The sequence below is a fragment of the Macaca mulatta genome, chromosome 20 (genome assembly GCF_049350105.2).
Source record: "Macaca mulatta isolate MMU2019108-1 chromosome 20, T2T-MMU8v2.0, whole genome shotgun sequence".
NCBI classification, from domain to species: domain Eukaryota; kingdom Metazoa; phylum Chordata; class Mammalia; order Primates; family Cercopithecidae; genus Macaca; species Macaca mulatta.
Window position 1 is genome coordinate 68,164,687 of NC_133425.1, and position 19,751 is coordinate 68,184,437.

General features: G+C 43.6%; 1 protein-coding gene across 10 annotated transcripts in view; it reads left to right on the top strand.

Moving 5' to 3' along the window:
* The first annotated feature begins 861 nt into the window (after nucleotides 1-861).
* PHLPP2 (PH domain and leucine rich repeat protein phosphatase 2) overlaps nucleotides 862-19,751 on the top strand; it is a 73,996-nt gene continuing 55,106 nt past the window's right edge. For 3 of the 10 annotated variants that reach the window (XM_077984478.1, XM_001105985.5, XM_015126565.3), the window contains exons 1-2: nucleotides 1,338-1,454; nucleotides 11,210-11,499. In XM_077984478.1, coding sequence (XP_077840604.1) covers nucleotides 1,356-1,454; nucleotides 11,210-11,499 — 389 coding nt within the window. In that variant the 5' untranslated portion in view covers nucleotides 1,338-1,355. Of the gene's footprint in view, nucleotides 964-1,337; nucleotides 1,455-2,052; nucleotides 2,273-8,552; nucleotides 8,828-11,209; nucleotides 11,500-19,751 lie in introns of those variants that run through there. The other 7 variants (XM_077984483.1, XM_077984484.1, XM_077984482.1 and 4 more) reach the window with 6 other exon arrangements.

A 19,751-nucleotide genomic window follows, 5' to 3' on the forward strand; every position in this document is an offset into this window, starting at 1 on the left:
CTTTCCGAGAAACCGATTGGATCTTCAATTTAGAATTTCAGAATTGGCCGGGCGCGGTGGCTCAAGCCTGTAATCCCAGCACTTTGGGAGGCCGAGACGGGCGGATCATGAGGTCAGGAGATCGAGACCATCCTGGCTAACACGGTGAAACCCCGTCTCTACTAAAAATACAAGAAAATTAGCCGGGCGAGGTGGCGGGCGCCTGTAGTCCCAGCTACTCGGGAGGCTGAGGCAGGAGAATGGCGTGAACCCGGGGGAGCGGAGCTTGCAGTGAGCCGAGATCGCGCCACTGCACTCCAGCCTGGGGCACAGAGCAAGACTCCGCGTCAAAAAAAAAAAAAAAAAAAAAAAAAAAAAAAAAAAAAGAATTTCAGAATTATAATGGCTGTTATGAATCCCCACTATACGTTAGGCACTTTGCATGCACTAAATCTTCATAACTACTTGGCAGATTTTAACCTCTGTCTCACAGCTTAAGAACGAAAGGCTTAGATCAAGTAACTTGCACGGGGGTATAGAGCTAAAGAAGGGCAGAGTGGAGATCTGGAATCAGGTTGGCTGACTCCAAATTTGGTTCATTGGCCACAAAACTACCATCACTGAAAGAACGAAAAGAAAAATACAAAACAAACAACGAAAAGGAAAAGAAAATGTTACCTTTTAAAAGTTTTTTTTCTGAATCAGCCTTGCAAATAAATCATAAAAAGGCTCACAGACCATATTACTGCTTGAAGCAGAGCTCCAGGAGGAGGAAAGGGAATTAAAACATGGTTGGGAGGTGACCTGACGTTTTGTACGAGGTTGGGTTGAATTTGCTTAAGAAGGTCCCACGCATCTCTGATAAGGAAGAGAAAAGGCCTTGTCAAGGTGAGTATTCTCAACAGTTCGTTCAACGGCTTGGCAAGTGAGGGAAGTTACAAGAGCCACCCTGGGCGGAGGGCAGCGTCCTGTCACAATTGACAGGTGCCGGCGCCACCTGCTTCTTCCTCCTGCGGGTTTCTTAGAGGGCGGGGAAAGCAGCAAATAACCCTCCTTGTGCTCTAGTCCTCCAAGCCTAGGGCGGCGGGCAGTGGAGGCCCCGCGCCCTGCGGTGGCGCCACGTTATGCCACGCGGGCGGCGGCTGGGATGCGGCTTGGCGGCGCCCGGGCCACTTGGCGCCCGCAGCTACGCAAGTCCAGCGGGGCTGCGGAAGGGGCGGGTCCGGCATGGCTGCGGGAGGGGCGGGGCTGGCGAGCCGCCGGAGGGGCGGAGCCGGCGGGCCGCGGGGGGCGGGGACGCCGGCTGCTCGCGCGCGCCGCCGAGGTTCCGCACGCCGTCGCGCGGGCCCGGCGTCCCTGTGCAGCCTGGGCCGCCGATGGGGGAGGTGGAGCCGGGGCCTGCGGGCCCGCTGGAGCCCCCAGAGCCGCCCGAAGCGCCGGCGAGCCGCCGGCCAGGAGGGATCCGGGTCCTGAAGGTGAGGCGGGCGGACGGACGAGCGAGCCGGCGAGCGGGCAGGCGGACTAGGGAGGGAACGAGAGAGGGTAGAGGCCGCTGCCGCTGCCGCCGCCGCCCCCTCCCCGCGCGGTGGCTGAGGCAGCCGGCGACCCCCGCCCGACGTCAGTCAGTCGGCCGACCCACACCCGGCTGGGGACGCCGAGGCCTCCACGCCGCGCCCCCGTCCATGCCTCGGCCGCCTCGGTCGCCTCGGTCCTCCGCTGCTGCCCATCCCTGGCCGCGCGCCGCCCGCCTCGCAGGCCCACGCTTTCGGGCTGCCGGCAGCCGCCGCCCACCCGGACCCTTTGCCGCCCCCGCCTGCCTCACCGGGCTCGGGGCCCGGAGGCCGGCTCCTGGCACAGGAGCAGGGCTGGAAGTACGCAGGGCTTTCTCCTCTCCTGGACACCTGAAGACATCACCCCAGCGGGAGGATGGCGGCGGCGATTGGCCGGCGCCGCGGAGGGCTCGGGGCCGCGCCGGGTGGAGCCGGCTCCTCTGCCCTCGGGGCTCGCTACGCGAGGTGCCGGCCGGGAAGGAGGACCCGCCCCGCTTGGAGAGAGAATTCCCGCTGGAGCTGCGTCGCGGGGACTCGCTGGGCGTGATGCGGAAGGGAGGAGGGGCTGGGCCGAAAGGGGCATTCCTGCTCGCGGCAGCGGGGCCCACTCCCCAGGGAGACGGAATGGGGGAGCCGTTATGCAACAGGCAGCTAGCGGGGCTTCTTGGCAGGAACTGGGGGAGTGGGAGGATATGAAAACAGATGCAGGCAAGAGGGGAGTGGAACCTTGAAGGTGATGACAAGTAAGTTTAAATACGAAGGAATGCACAAGGTGGGGTGGCGATAGTGGGGAGGAGAAGATGGTAAAAGGGAGGGGTTGTGGGAGGCTGACTGGGTGGAGTTTTTTACTAGCATTTGACAGAGTTGCAGAGAAATTTTTCTGTAGGTCAAATATGTAAACTAGATGTCCTTACGCAGGTGGAATGGAATTCCTTCTAGAGTTCTACATGAGGAATTCAGGATATGAAACTTGCCCAGTAGAAGGATGGAAAGGACAGAAAATTTAGATTTGATGTGTTTCAAAAATATATTGCAAAACAATGAAAACGTATGATGTTAAAAATACATTAAGTAGTAGTTTATTGGGATTGAGGTTGAGCAGTATTTCCATGTTATGAAAGTTGTTAGTACGATGTCACAAAGGTGGGAACACGGAAAAACAATAATAGAACCTGGTGAATCCATGGAAAACCATAAACTGTAAAATTTAAAACATTTTTTGTGCTACTGCCTCTCAACATTTTTTTTCTTTTATTTATTTATTTATTTTTTTGAGACACCTCACTCTGTCACCCTGGCTGGAGTGCAGTGACTTGATCTCTGCAATCTCTGCCTCCAGGGTTCAAGCGATTTTCCTGCCTCAACCTCCTGAGTAGTTGGGATTACGGGTGCCTGCCACCACATCCTGCTGATTTTTTTGTATTTTTAGTAGAGACAGGGTTTTGCTTTGTTTCCCAGGCTGGTCTTGAACTCCTGATCTCCAGTGATCCGCCCGCCTTGGCCTCCCAAAGTGCTGGGATTACAGGCATGAGCCACCGCGCTCGGCCTCATACAGAAGTTTTCTTAAGTAGCTGAGTGGTTGAATTTTGTGCCAAGTGATGCTGGAAAAGAAGTAGTACAGTAGAAGACTCTGAATTGGAAAGAGTCGTCTCCCACCCATTTTTCTCCGAAGACCCTTCAGAAACTTCGTTCTTTTTTGTAACTCTTTTATACCTCATACCAAATCATGAACATCATTATTGTCAAATAATACAGATATTCGTCAAAAGACTAATATAACTAAGCCAGTCTAAGCCAGACTAGATCCAGTTCCGTCTATCCTGGGATACTGGAAAATTGCCTTCAAAATGTGCCCCCAGATTGATTTAGTGAATTGGTGGACCATAGGTTTGTAAGTTTTCCAGATGTTTCCTACAATTTGGGGTTTATGGTTTTTTTTAGTAATGATTAACTGTTTTTTACTCAGCTTATAGAAGATATGAAGTTACAACTAATGTCGGTGTGTGCCATGAGATTCATTTTTTTTTTCAAGAATAGTTTCGGGTGTTTAGCAAAGTATGTATAAACAATTAATGCCAAAAAATAAACTTAAAAAGATGTTTTTTAGAGACATAGCCTTATTGTGTAGCACAGGCTACCCAATAGTTCAGTGGTGTGATCACAGCTCACTGCAGGCTCAAACTCCTGAGCTCAAGTACCTCAGCCTCCCAAGTAGTTACGACTATAGGCACATGCTTGGCTAATTTTGATTTTTATTTTTGTACAAATGGGGTCTTGCTATGTTAGTCTCAAACTCCTGGCCTCAAGTGATCCTCTTAACGTTGGGCTCTCAAAGCACTGGAATTACAGGCATGAGCCACTGCACCCAGCCCAAAACGTTATTATTGTTATTATTTTTTTGAGGCAGAGCCTCTCTTGCCCAGGCTAGAATGCAATGGCGCGATCATGGCTCACTGCAGCTTCTGCCTCGTGGGCTCAAGTGATCCTTTTTCCTCAGCTTCCTGAGTAGCTGGGATCACAGGCACAATTTTTTTTTTTGAAGTAGAGATGCGGTCTCACCTTGTTGCCTAGGCTGGCCTTGAACTCCTGGTCTCAAAGGCTCTCTCACCTCGGCATCCCAAAGTGCTGGGATTACAGGCATGAGCCACCGCACGCTGCCCCAAAACATTTTTAAAGCACTGACATATTCTTCCTCTATCTCATCCCACCCCTCCGCACCCCTTTCACAATATTTCATAGTGTGTATATTCCCAGATATAATAAGTCTATATTGTTTTACAGTTTCAAATGCAGAAACATCTTCTACCTAAGAGTATTTAACATTTTTTTTTCTTTTGTTTTTTTTTTTTTTTTTTTTGAGATGGAGTTTCACTCTTGTTGCCTAGGCTGGAGTGCAATGGCACGATCTTGGCTCACCGCCTCCCAGGTTCAAGCAAGTCTCCTGCCTCAGCCTCCCGAGTTGCTGGGATTACAGGCATGTGCCACTATGCCCGTCTAATTTTGTATTTTTAGTAGAGACAGGATTTCTCCGTGTTGGTCAGGCTGGTGTCAAAGTCCCGGCCTCGGATGATCCACCCGCCTCAGTCTCTCAAAGTGCTGGGATTAAAGGCGTGAGCCACTGCACCCGGCCATATTTCACATTCTTACAGAACTAACTGAATATGGAGAGTTACTTTACCAGACCCTGTTTATACCATGTATATTTTTTTATTGTCTGTGAATGTGTAATAGTATATCACCTTTGGACTGATCATTGCCCTCATAGATCACGTTTATTTTTAGAGTTAAAAGTATAAAACTGGGCTGGGAACAGGGGCTCACATCTGTAATCTCAACACTTTGGGAGGCCGAGGCAGGTGGATCACTCGAGGCCAGGAGTTTGAGACCAGCCCGGCCAACGTAGTGAAACCCATAGTGAAACATAGTGAAAAAAATATATATTGTTTTAAAAATTAGCTAGGTATGGTGGTACACCCCTGTAAGCTACTCAGGAGGCTGAGGCAGGAGAATGGCTTGAACCTGGGTGGCGGAGACACTGTCTCAAAACAAACAAACAAAAGTATAAAACTGAAGCAGTGGGTACTTAATTAATGGTTTACCCTCAAGACTTTTGCTTTCTAGAAAGATTTTTTTTTTTTTTCTGAGACAGAGTCTTGCTCTGTTGCCCATGCTGGAGTGCAGTGGCGCAGTCTCAGCTCACTGCAAGCTCCGCCTCCCAGTTTCATGCCATTCTCCTTCCTCAGCCTCCCGAGTAGCTGGGACTACAGGCGCCTGCCACCACGCCCAGCTAAGTTTTTGTATTTTTAGCAGAGATGGGGTTTCACTGTGTTAGCTAGGATGGTCTCAATTTGACCTCGTGATCCACTCGCCTCAGCCTCCCAAAGTGCTGGGATTACAGGCGTGAGTCACTGTGCCCGGCCTTTTTTTTTTTTTTTTTTTTTTAAGACGAAGTCTCCCTCTGTCACCCAGGCCGGAGTGCAGTGGCATGATCTTGGCTCACTGCAGTCTCCACCTCCTGTGTTCAAGCGATTCTGCTGCCTCAGCCTCCAGAGTAGCTGGGATTACAGGCACGTGTGCCACCACGCCCGGTTAATTCTCTTGTATTTTTAATAGAGACGGGGTTTCACTATGTTGGCCAGGCTGGTCTTGAACTCCTGACCTCAGGTGATCCCGCCCGCCTCAGCCTCCCAAAGTGCTGGGATTACAGGCATGAGCCACTGCACCCGGCTAGAAAGATCTTTAAATCTTAAATACGCTCTTTGTATACTTGTTGGATGTGAGAGGTGATTGTAATTGTGTTCCCTTTTAAATAAATTTGTGATAACAGTTCTATAAGAGTGAGGGGAAAATAGTTCTCTCAACCTAGCAATTCCAGTAGAATGGTGATTCTAAAAGTTGAAAGCACCTCAGAGGACAGTGTCATCTGCAGTCCTGGCTGCTAGGAAGGTTTTTCCAGCAGTTTACTGATATGTTAAGCAGTGGAGCAAGACATTCTTGAGAAGAAGGAAACACTAGGCAATTCAGCAGTGGCTCATAATAGCTAAACAGTCCATCTAGATTGTTGCTATAAGCCTTTGCTTTGCTTAATATCCAGGCCTTTTAAGTGCCCGTTGGTCAGGTTTAAGAGAATGATATCTACTGAAATTGTAACTTAGCAGTTTATCTTCTTAGGGTGGAGTATATCATGTAGACAGGAGATAGATCCTTTGAGGTAAATGATGACCAACAGCATGTATATTTTGTTGTTGTTTTAATCTTTATTTTATTTCATTTTAATTTTTTTAGAGACGCAGTTTCACTCTGTTGCCTAGGCTGGTCTTGAACCCCTGGCCTCAAGTGATCCTCCCGCCTTGGCCTCCTGAAGTGCTGGGATTGCAGGCATGTGGGGTTTTTTTTGTTATTTTTGTTCTGGTTTTTTTTTTTTTTTTTTTTTTTTTTTTTTTGAGATAGAGTCTTGTACTGTCGCCCAGGCTGGATTGCAGTGGCGTGATCTAGGCTCACTGTAACCTCCACCTCCCAGGTTCAAGTGATTTCTGTGCCTCAGCCTCCCAAGTATTTGGGATTACAGGCACCTGCCACCATGCCCAGCTAATTTTTGTGTATTTTTAGTAGAGACGGGGTTTCACTATGTTGATCAGGCTGGTCTCGAACTCCTGACCTCGTAATCTGCCTGTGTTGGCCTCCCAAAGTGCTGGGATTGCAGGCATGAGCCACTGTGCCCAGCCACATGTATGTTTTGATAATGTAAAGTTCCTTACGGAATTTATAATCTAGGGTAAATATTTATGTGCTAAAAATTACTGTTAAAAATCATCACAGGGCCAGGCGTGATGGCTCATGCTTGTAATCCCAGCACTTTGGGAGGCCAGGGTGGGTGGATCACGAGGTCAGGAGATTGAGACCATCCTGGCTAGTACGGTGAAACCCTGTCTCCACTAAAAAAACAAAAACTTAGCCAGGTGTGGTGGTGGGCGCCTGTAGTCCCAGCTACTCGGGAGGCTGAGGCAGGAGAATGGTGTGAACCCAGGAGGCAGAGCTTGCTGTGAGCCAAGATTGCGCCACTGCACTTCAGCCTGAGCAACAGAATGAGACTCCATCTCAAAAAAAAAAAAAAATTTCTCACAGAAGAAAAATCAGGCCTGGTGTGGTGGCTCGTGCTTGTAATCCCAGCACTTTGGGAGGCTGAAGCAGGAAGATTGCTTGAGTCCAGAAGTTCAAGACCAGCCTGGGCAACATAGCAAGACCCCATTTTTTTGTATTAAAAAAATACAAAAAATTAGCTGGGTGTGGTGGCATGTGCCTGTAGTCCCAGCTACTCTGGAGGCTAAGGCTTTAGTATCACTTGAGATCAGGAGTTCGAAGCTGCAGTGGGCTATGATCACGCCACTGTAGTCCAGGCTGGGTGACAGAGGGAGACCTCATTTCAAAACAAACAAACAAAACTTCCTGGGGTCTTCCTTGACTTTTCTAAGATTTAGAAGGTCAGTGGACCATTATTTGACCTTAGAAAGTTTTTCTTTTCTTTTTTTTTTTTTTTTTGAGACGGAGTCTTGCTCTGTCGCCCAGGCTGGAGTGCAGTGGAGCCATCTCAGCTCACTACAAGCCTCGCCTCCCTGGTTCACGCCATTCTCCTGCATCAGCCTCCTGAGTAGCTGGGACTACAGGCGCCTGCTACCACGCCCGGCTGATTTTTTTTGTATTTTTAGTAGAGACAGGGTTTCACCGTGTTAGCCAGGATGACGTCGATCTCCTGACCTCGTGATCTGCCTTCCTCAGCTTCCCAAAGTGCTGGGATTACAGGTGTCAGCCGCCGTGCCCAGCAACCTTGGAAAGTTTTCTGAAGAAGACTTTTTTGTTGATTATGTGGAACAGTGTCTGCTTATTCTTTCTTCTCCACTGAGTACAGAATGCAGAGCTTCGTATAAATATTGCTGTACTATATGGAATACTGTTTTCAGATGGTCCAGTTAATCTTTCCAAAATATTAAAAAATGAGGAATATTTAAAATTTAGCAGTATTTACCTGCTAAATATTTAACTATTAGCAATATTTGAGTAGTGGTTAAAATTATTTAGTAGTTCAAATACGATAGTGCCTATGTTTACGCAGTGAGCACTTGAATGCCCTTTCATTCAGAGATGTTCAGCTTCGAGAAAATGCATTTGATGAGAAAACTAGTTCTCACTTGTAGCAGGGGTTTATCCTACTTCTCTAAAGTTAGAATCGGTAATCCTCATGGTTTTGAATAGCAATGCTTGAATCCCCAAGATCTGCAAAACAGTCAGTTTTCCTGAGTTCGTCTGCATTTAAACAATAAAGCCATTCTTACTCTGGTTTTTCTTTCTTCCCACATAGAAATACCTGCTAACTTTTCATTCCTCCGTCTCCGCCATCTTTAGAAATGTATTACCTTCAAATATTTAATCTTAATAATTATAAAAATAATATTTGCTGTATTTATAGGTATTTCTATTTTCCAGTGAGGAATACTACTAAAAGTATTTTATTTACTCCCATTCACTTTGCAGCTGCTGCAAATATGTAGGGTTCTCCATAGAAATGGGGATGTTTTCCCCCCCAAGTTTGTTCAGCTTCTTGCCAGAGCTAATTGGATTAAAGTACAGATTGGGAATAAATTTCTGTGATGTCAACTGAGTTCTGCAAACACTCCTGTGTCACCCAGGTGTTGACATGCTAGAAGTGGAGAAGAGGAAGAAAAATAAATAAATAAAACCCATTGTCATAGATGTGGTATTAGAGGTGTACTCAAGGTGAAGAAGTTCTTAATTCTGTCTAGGTAATTCGTTAATTCTATCTAGTAAAAATGTCTGGTAGTCATTAATTCCGTCTAGGGAGAATGAGGATAGGAGATATGGAAGGCTCCATAGAGAAGGTGATGCCTGAGTAGGATTTTGAAGAACAACTTGTCATATGGATGAGGTGCAAGATGAAGAAGGATATTTCAGACAAGCCACAGAATTGTGGTGTACTTGGTGTGTCTGGAGAGCTGCAAGTAGTTGGATGTGATTGAAACATGGAGTAAAGGGCAGTAGTAGGGAATGAAGCTGGAGAGGTGCAGCTGTGGAATTGTCAGTGGAAATTTCTTTTTTATCAAAAAGAACAGACATAGCCCATCATAAAAATAGAGCAGGCAAATGTTGATCTTTAGAAACTTGTTATATTACCTGTAGAAATTGTTTTTGCTTTGAGATAACTTTGCAATATATGAATTTCACATACTTAAATTATCAAATGCGACATTAATTTGTTTTGTTTTAAACAGTGCAAGAATAGAAAGTATATTTGTGCAGTATTGTGCCGACATTGCGCTTGGCTTATTTGGGATGTAAAGCAAAGGGTTAGGACCCTGGAGAAACACACATTTTCATAAGGAGACATGTACAAAAATGTTTATTGCTTAATTGTTTCTAGCAGTGAAAAATTGGAAGCAAACTAAATGCTGTCAGCAGGAGAGTGGAGAAAGTTTGGTGTATTTGTATAAGGGAATATTATTCAAATGAATGAACTGGGTATATTAACACAGTTGTATCTCTAAAGCAATATTGAACTAAATAAAATTACAGGGTGAAGCATAAATATTGTTAAGGATTAGATGAAGTTTAAATTAGATAAGACAATACTATGTATGGTTTATAGATAAAAGTTTTTTTTTTTTTTTTTTTTTGAGATGGAGTCTCACTGTCACCCACACTGGAGTGCAGTGGCACAATCTCGGCTCACTGCAACCTCCTGGGTTCAAGTGATTCTCCTACCTCAGCCTCCCAAGTAGCTGGGATTACAGGCACGTGCCACCACACTCAGCTAATGGCTAATTTTTTTTCTTTTTTTTTTTTTTTTCTTTCATTTTTAGTAGAGACAGGGCTTCACCATGTTGGCCAAGCTGGTCTTGAATTCCTGACCTTAAATGATTCACTCACCTGGGCCTCCTAAAGTGCTGGGATTACACGTGTGAACCACCTTGCCCAGCCTAACATTTCTCTTTTTTGAGATGGATGGAGTCTTGCTCTGTCACCCAGGCTGGAGTACCGTGGCACTATCTTGGCCCACTGAAACCTCTGCCTTCCAGGTTCAAGCAGTCTTCCCACCTCAGCCTCCCAGGTAGTTAGGATTACAGACGTGTGTCACCACGGCTGGCTAATTTTTTTGTATTTTTTAGTAGAGATAGGGTTTCACCATGTTGGCCAGGCTGGTCTCGAATTCCTGACCTCAAGTGATCCACCCGCCTTGGCCTCCCAAAGTGCTGGGATTACAGATATAAGCCACTGTGCCCAGGCAAAATACTAAAATTTCTATTTTTGAGAGACAAGGTCTCGCTGTGTCACCCAGATAGGATTGCAGTGGCACAATCACAGCTCACTGCAACCTCAACCTCCCAGGCTTAATCTGTCCTCCACCTCAGCCTCCCAAGTAGCTGGGACTACAGGCATGTGCCACCATGCCTGGCTAATATAAAAAAAAATTTGTAGAGATGGGATGTCGCTGTCTTACCCAGGCTAGTCTTGAACTCCTGGCCTCAAGCAGTCCTCTCATCTTGTCCTCCCAAAGTGCTGGGTTTACAGGCCTGAGCCACTGCAACCCACTGTTTTGTTATTCTTTTTTTTTGTTTTGTTTTTTGTTTTTTGTTTTTTGAGACGGAGTCTCGCTCTGTAGCCCAGGCTGGAGTGCAGTGGCGCGATCTCGGCTCACTGCAAGCTCCGCCTCCTGGGTTTACGCCATTCTCCTGCCTCAGCCTCCTGAGTAGCTGGGACTACAGGCGCCCGCCACCGCCCCCGGCTAATTTTTTGTATTTTTAGTAGAGACGGGGTTTCACCGTGGTCTCGATCTCCTGACCTTGTGATCCGCCCGCCTCGGCCTCCCAAAGTGCTGGGATTACAGGCGTGAGCCACCGCGCCCGGCCATGTTTTGTTATTCTTGACACGTTTTGAAAAACACAAGAGAGGGTCAAAGAAGATGATGGATGGAAACACAGCAGTAAAGAAAATTAAGTTATCTGAGTTAATAATGAATGAGCATGACAGCTGTAAAGTGCGCCAAAAAGGAGGGGATACATGAACAGAGTGTTGGGGAATATAAAGTAGAGAGAGGTGGGGTGAGGACTGAAATGTCTAATTCAGTCAGATGTTCTAGCTAACGATTTCTTTCTCTTGATATTTTTTAGAGAAATATGAAACGCAATGGGAGCAGAAATTGTTTGAATAGGAGAAGTAGGTTTGGTTCTCGAGAAAGAGACTGGCTAAGAGAAGATGTAAAGAGAGGCTGTGTTTACCTTTATGGAGCAGACAGTACCACTGCCACTACAACCACCACCACCTCCTCTTCCTCTTCCTCCTCCTCCTCTTCCTCTGACTTACATCTCGTCCTTTGCACTGTAGAGACACCAGCATCAGAAATATGTGCTGGAGAGGGAAGAGAAAGTCTTTATTTACAGCTTCATGGAGACCTGGTCAGGTGAGGTCTCAGTTTTATCACTGTAATTCTACTGTAATATAAACAGTGTTTCTGCTTAGAACTGGACTTTAGGATTTTAATTCTGCCAGAACTAGTGTTGATTACAGACTCACTGGGCGTCAAGATTTGTCCTTGGAAGGCTGACTTTATGAATCTTGAATTTAAAAACTACTGACCAAGGAAAATTTGAGAGTTCTTTGATTTGGAATACACCATAGGTCAGATATCTAAATTTAAAAATAAGTATTTTAAAAGTTAAATTTCTTTGGCTGGGCACGGTGGCTCATGCCTGTAATCCCAGCACTTGGGGAGGCTGAGGTGAGTGTATCACTTGAGGTCAGGAGTTCGAGACCAGCCTGGTCAACATGGCGAAACCCTGCCACTACTAAAAATATAAAAATTAGTCAGGCATGGTGGTGCACACCTGTAATCCCAGCTAGTCAGGAGGCTGAGACATGAGAATCTCTTGAACCTGGGAGACCGAGGTTGTGTTGAGCCGAGATTGTGTCACTGCACTCCAGCCTGGGTGACAGAGCAAGACTCTGTCTCAAAAAAAAAAAAAACAAAACAAAACAGTTGTTTTTTTTGAAAAGTGTAAATAGAATGAAATTTTAAAAAGGATATAGAGTGAGATGTACTTTTCTGTCCCCCATTCCCCAACTACCCAGGCCTGTTTTTGAAGATAGTTATTACCAGCTTCTCACGCATGCTAGGAGTATTCTGTTTAATTATAAGCGTATATGTGCCCATGCATGAGTATGTCTCTCTACATGTATTATAAATTTTAAAACTCTGGTGCTGTGTGCAACACATTATTGACTTAGTATCTTTTAGATATCTTTCCATGTTAATATTTGTATAGTTGTCATTTATTTAATGGCTGCAATAGTGTTCAATTTTGAGTCTACTATAATTTTAGCCAATCTTCTATTAATGGACATTCAGGTTGTTACCAGTTCTTTGCTACTACAAGAAGTGCTGCAATGAGTATCCATGTACCTGTGGTATCTCTCATATGTGAGAGTCTGTATGATAAACTCCTGGAAGTGGAACAGCTGGGTCAAAGGATATGCACATTTTTAATTTTCATAGTTACTGTTAAATTCCTCTTCATAGAGGTTATATTTCCATCAGAAATATAAAAGTATATCTGTTTCCCCCTTACTTTCACAAAAACATGTTAGTATTAAATTTTATATATAAATAGAGACATACACATGCATGAGCTCAGACTTGCTCGTAAATAGAAATGATTGTTAACAGTTTTAAAATTAGAGAATCATAAAGTCAGCATTCCGGGCCAAGTGACTTAGATTTCTGCAAATGTGATAGGAATTTTGTTGTTTTGTTATTTTAATTTTCATTTATCTTAATGAGCATATTTTCATGGGTTTAAAAGCCATTTGTGTCTTGAAAAATTTTTATATAAATGTGAAGGAACTATTTTTATAACAGTCTTATACTATGCATGTGAACTCTTTGATTCAGCTTTTTAAAGAAAATCACTGTTAGTTCTTTGAATTATATGTCAAATAAGAGCTCTTTAAATGCCTGACCATGATTTTTCTCTCCTCCCCATTTCCTGTCATTAAAAAAATGTCTTGAAACAGAATTCAAAGCTGTGGATTTAATACTGTTGAAAGTGAAAAGGAAGCTCCCACTTACACCTTAGAAGTGTGGTAATAATAGTAACACCTTTAGCTGAGCTAAAATTGGATGTCATTTTTAAAGTCTAAACTGAAATCTACTATGTGTTCTTTTTAGGATTTGGACTAATTCCTGAAAAAGTAGATTAGCATTTGAATGTTTTCCTTGTTCACCAGTTAACTACATTTGCTAAAACCATTTGTAAAACGAAAGGATCAGACTGGGTGATCCTTAGGCTTTTCTAAATCTTAACACTGACTCTGATCTAATTTTATCAGGTGGAAAGCCTTGACCTAGATTATATCTGGTAGTGATTATATTCTGTTTTATATCCTGTCTACTTAGTGGATCGTCTTAATTTCTTTCTTTTTTTTTTTTTTTTGAGACGAAGTTTCACTCTTGTGGCCCAGGCTGGAGTGCAGTGGTGTGATCTCGGCTCACTGCAACCTCTACCTCCCAGATTCAAGTGATTCTCCTGCCTCAGCCTCCCAAGTTGCTGGGATTACAGGCATGAACCGCCATACTTGGCTAATTTTTTGTATTTTTAGTAGAGATGGGGTTTCTCCATGTTGGGCAGCCTGGTCTCGAACTCCTGACCTCAGGTGATCTACCCGCCTCGGCTTCCCAAAGTGCTGGGATTACAGGCGTGAGCCACTGTGCCCGACTGGATCATCTTAATTTCATGGTGTCATTAGAAATTCTTTAGACACCAGTTTTAATAGTTACAGAATATTCCTCTGTATGGATACACTATAAGTTGAGACATAATATGCAATAATGGTTTAGAGGTTGGATTCTGGAATCAGAGTGTGTGGGTTCAAATCCTGGCTTCGACAGTTACTATACAGGTTATATATAATGCTCTGTGCTTCAGTGTAGTAATCTGTAAAATGGAAGATGGTAATATTTACATTATTGAGTTATGAGGATTAAATTAATTATACGTGATATGAAGATTAAATGAATTAATACTTGTAGTGCTGCTTAAACTGTCCACCTGTGGGGCTTGTTCACATACAGATTCTGTTTCAGTAGGTTTAGGTGGGGCCTGAGAATGTACATTTCAATTAAGCTCCTAAGAGATGTGCTGTACTTCAAATAGCAAGGAAGTAAAGTACTTCGATTAATGTCTGGCACCTAACAAGTGCTCAATAAATATTACCTATTTCAGTTGTTTGAAATCATGCAACTCTTGGAAGTGGTGTTGCTTTGACTAAACTATTGCCCATAAATTGTCACCCTGCTGATTTCCCTAGGCTAGGTCCTGGAAATGGGATTACTGGGATTAAAATTACCCCACATTTTCTCTGAGTTATTCATTACTACTTTTTTTTTTTTTCCAACCATGAGTTATCACTCAAATATAACTTAAGATTATTACTAATTTATAGAATTTTAGCGCTTGAAGAAACCTTAGAGACCATCTGCTGGTGAAACTAAATCTACCCTACAATCGTCCCACCTTGCCATTTGGAAATATGTGTGGGAACAGGGTTTTTGGGTTGTCATAACTGCTGGGCAGAATTACAGAATTTAGGTGGCAAGGGCCAGAGAGTCTTATTGAAATGTGTGTGTGCCAGGTGCAGTGGCTCAAGTCTGTAATCCTAGCACTTAGGGAGGCCGAGGCAGGAGGATCGCTTGGGCTCAGGAGTTCTAGACCAGCCTGGGCAACATGGTGAAACCCTGTTGCTACCAAAAATATTAATACAAAAAATTAGCCAGGCATGGTGATGCACACTTGTGGTTCCAGTGCACGCAGTACTTGGGAGGCTGAGGTAGGAGAATCGCTTGAGCCTGGGAGGCGGAGGTTGCAGTGAGCCAAGATTGCATCACTGCATTCCAGCCTGGGCAACAGAGAGATCCTGTCTCAGAAAAAAAAAGAAAAAGAAAAATGTGTATCGGACAACACTGTACAGCCAAGGATTTTCCTGCCCCAAAAGTCAGAAACTTCCCCATTAGGAAACACTGAGGCCATTTCCCTTTGTTTAATAAATGTGAAAATAGACTCAGAGGGTTCAGGTTGAAAGCACATTCCTGCAGCTGGCTGGTGATAAATTGGTCTTGTCTCTCAATATGCTGCTGCTTACAATTAAAATATTTGGCTTGACTTTTCTATTGAACTGTTTTGAGTGATAAAAATGACTCACTAGTGAAGCTTAGTGTAATCATTGCCTCCTGTCTGAGAAGTTGTTAAGATCATTTGTGATAACATGGATTGCCCTTTGGCTGATGGTCATATACTTTTATTCTTAGTCATCAAAATAACCAAGTTTTTCTTTTTTTAATTTTTATTTTTTCATTTATCAGATGAGAAGAGAAACTAAGATTTCTGAATAGTCAGTAGCTATCTTTTAAAATTATTTTAGAACCAATAGGGTGTGTATAACAGAAAATAGCGCCCTTGGGATTTGGGGTGCTGAGTTCTGATTCCCGTTTGCTGAGTCACTAAAATTTTGTTTGCCATATTTTGAAATTATAAAGGTGGAATGAAAAATTCTGTTTTAGGATATGTACTGAACTGATTACCACTGAATGGGGAAAAGGAGTTTTTTTCCCTACATATTTTTGTACTATTTAAAAATTTTTAAAGAGTACTTTATATGTTACAAAATTGGAATATAGGTAAATAATTTATTTTGAAACATTTTTTATACATTTTAAAACTTCCAAAATCAGCATATATATTAGAGTTGATGGTAGGTTACAGTTTAATTGCCAGAATTTTTTTAAATTTATTTTTCTGTTTTAAAAAATATAGAGATTGAATCATGCTATGTTGTCCAGGCTGGAGTACTGTGGCTAGTCACAGGCCCTATCATAACACTCAACAGCCTTGAACTCCTGGGCTCAAGTGATTCTCCTGTCTCAGCCTCCTGAGTAGCTGGGACTACAGGGTCACGCTACTGCACCTGGCTAGATTTTTCTCTTTTTTTTGTTTTTTGAGATGGAGTCTCACTCTGTTGTCCAACCTGGAGTGTAGTGACACAATCTCAGCTCACTGCAACCTCTGCCTCCTGGGTTCAAGTGATTCTCCTGCCTCAGCCTGCCGAGTAGCTGGGACTACAGGCACGCACCATCACGCCCAGCTAATTTTTGTATTTTTAGTAGAGATGGGGTTTCACCGTGTTGGCCAGGATGGTCTTGATCTCTTTGTCAAGCGCGTCTGTGTGAAGAGACCACCAAACAGGCTTTGTGTGAGCAATAAAGCTTTTTAATCACCTGGGTGCAGGTGGGCTGAGTCCAAAAAAGGAGTCAGCAAAGGGAGATAGGGGTGGGGCAGTTTTATAGGATTTGGGTGGGTAGTGGAAAATTACAGTCAAAGGGGGTTTTTCTCTTGTGGGCAGGGGTGGGGTTTACAAGATGCTCAGTGAGGGAGCTTCAGAGACTCATTACCCACGAGAAGGAATTTCACAAGGTAATGTCATTAGTTAAGGCAGGAGCCGGCATTTTCACTTCTTTTGTGGTTCTTCAGTTGCCTCAGGCCATCTGGATGTATATGGGCAGGCTTGGACTCAGAGGCCTGACATTCTGGTCTTCTTATATTAATAAGAAACACAAAACAAAATAGTGGTGGGGTATTGGGGTGGCAGAAATTTTTGGGGGTGGTATTGTAGCAGGATGAGCCGTGGACAAAACCCCTCAGACACTGAGGTAGTGAAGGGAATGGCTTTAATCAGCTGGGTGCATTGGCAGGCTAACGTCTTAAAATCCGAGCTCATCAGGTGCTCAACTTCTGTCCCTTTTAAGGGCTCACAACTGGAAGGGGGTCCCTGTGAGAGGGTCATGATCGATTGAGCAAGCCAGGGAGTATGTGACAGGGGCTGCAAGCACTGGTAGTCAGAGTGAAACAGAACAGAATGGGAGGTTTCACGGTGTCTTTACATACAATGTCTAGAATCTGTAGATAACATGAGTTGCTAGGTCAGGGATGGAATTTTAACTACCAGGCTTAGGTCAGGCAGGCCCAGGCCTGGTTTCCAGTCTGGTTCCTAGGCGCCGGGCTACCTGCCTTTAGTTTTGCTTCTCTTTCCTTTTCTGAGTATAAAACAACATAAAACAATATGAGAGGGGCTCTCTCTTCCCTCAGTATGGAGAGATAATGGGCGATGTTTCTCAGGGCTGCTTTGAGCGGGATTGGGGCGGCGTGGACACCTTAAAGAAAGGCTTTGACCTCGGTGACCTCGGGATTCGCCCACCGCTGCCTCCCAAAGTGCTGGTATTACAGGTGTGAGCCACTGTGCCCTGCTGATTTTTCTTTCTTAATGGTTATTCTGACACCAGCTGGCTTGCTGTAATACAATTCTGACACTGACTGCCAGAGTTAGTGCAGACTTCACAAGTTAAAGGGCAAGGTCCCCAACAAGACTGCCCTTCAGACTCCAGCTGCACTTCTGACCAACTGTCTACAAAGAAGAACTTGGCAGAATTCAGGAAGGTGCTATACTTACAATTACAGTTTTAGCTGGATGCAAATCAGCACCAGCCAACTGAAGAGACACATAGGGTGAGGTCTAGAAGAGTCCCAAATATGGAACTTTGTGCCCTCTCCCAGTGTAATCAAGGCCTGTCACCCTCCTACCATATTGAGCAGTTCATCAACTAGAAAGCTCCACTGAGCTTCAGTACAATATTTTTATTCGGGATTCTTTATGAACGCATGATTGGTTGAATCTTTGACCTCATGATTCAACTCAATCTCCAGCCCCCTGTGCTTCCTCACCCAGGTCAGGGTGGCTCAGAGCCCCAACCCTCTAATCACACGGTGGTTGGTCTTTTCTGGTGACCAGCCCCTGTCCTGAGTCTTCTCATCTCTTAGCATAAATTGAGGGGTGATCCAAGGGGCTCATGAATAACAAAGACACTCCTGTTATTTAGGAAATGCTAAGGATTACAGTCTTCTACCAGGCACCAGGGACAAAGACCAGCTGTATTCTTTATTATTCAGCAGTGGTGCGTAAAAAATATTGTATCTTAAATCATGATATATGGGACTTATCGAAATAATGGTAATTTTAAAACGTAACTCTTTTAGGTTTCTTGGTGTGAATAAGTTAACACATAAAGTGGTTTGAGCTCTCTTCTGTTTAAATTATTTTAACTATATATAAAATAATTTGGTTTGCCTAAAAAGAACCTAGGTTTTATGAAACCGACACAGGTTCCTACCCTGATATCATTATGTACTAGTTGTGTGACTCTGAATCTTATTTTTCTTATTTGCAAAATATACATAGTTTTGTAATGAACACTTTCAGCAAAACTAATATACATAGTTTTGTACTAATTAAACACTTTCAGTTTTGTACTAATTAAACACTTTCAGGTATGAAATAAACATTCATCGAAATATCCCTATTGTTTCTATTTGTATTATCTATATTATTGATTTTAACATTTGCAGATTTTACCTTTATAGGTAAAGGATTATAGGCAGTCAAGGATTGAGTTTTAATCTGAATTTGATGTAGAACATAGTACTGTTCTTTGTTAGGGTCTTTGATTCGATGTGTTTGATTTTAAAAGTGTAAGGTTTGGCGCCCCCCACTATTAACTAAAACTCTTGTGAAATGATACTTGGAATGAAATTTACTCTTCTCTTCTTACATATATCTTAACTACAGGGACTGCTTAGAATAAATAATACAGAATGATACTACTCTTGGCTAAGAGGTATAATCTGCTGTTAACAGCATTGCTGTGTCCATTGGCTGGTTTGGAGAGAAATTACCATATGCACCTATATTCAAATTTACATGTACTGTAGTAGCTCTTACAAGCATTTGAAGCAAACCAGAGCTGTTACTCCAAAACTATTGTCTCCTTAAAGCAGTAGTAGAAGTAATTCAGTTGCTGAATAGAACTTTTTGTTGCCAGCATTACTTTCTCTCACACCTGTTTTGCAGTATATAATTTCCCTTTGATTGGTGAGAGATTTAACAAATAGCTAATTACCAGACTCTTAAACTTTTGGAACTTTGAAACACAAAATTGAACTGTAAGCACATTATAGCATTTCCCTCCCCAATACTGTCTGCTTTTTTCAGCAGATGAGTTTAATGAGTAAATGGAATTAGTCCTTCATTTTACTTGTTTTTGTACTTCTTGAAATACTACTCGTTTACTTAGAAGAAAGAAAATACTTTCTTAGGGTAGATATGTATAAGGAGGTCCGGGTGCGGTGGCTCATGCCTGTAATCCCAGCACTTTGGGAGGCCAAGGCAGGCAGATCACGAGGTCAGGGGTTTGAGACCAGCCTGGCCAATATGATGAAACCCTGTCCCTACTAAAAATACAAAAATTAGCCAGACATGGTGGCGTGGGCCTGTAGTCCCAGCTACTTGGGAAGCTGAGGCAGAAGAATTGCTTGAACCCGGGAGGCGGAGGTTGCAGTGAGCCAAGATTGCACCACTGCACTCCAGCCTGGGCAACAGAGTGAGACTCCAGCTCAAAAAAAAGAAAAAGAAAAAAAAAAAAAAAAAGACATGTAAAAGGAGGGTTTCCAAAATCTACAGAGCCTTTTTAGGTCAGGACATTTGGTCGTCTGAAATATGTCAGAATTAGGATGCTTCCATTTCTCTCAGTTTTCTAAAGAGAAATAGAAAAAT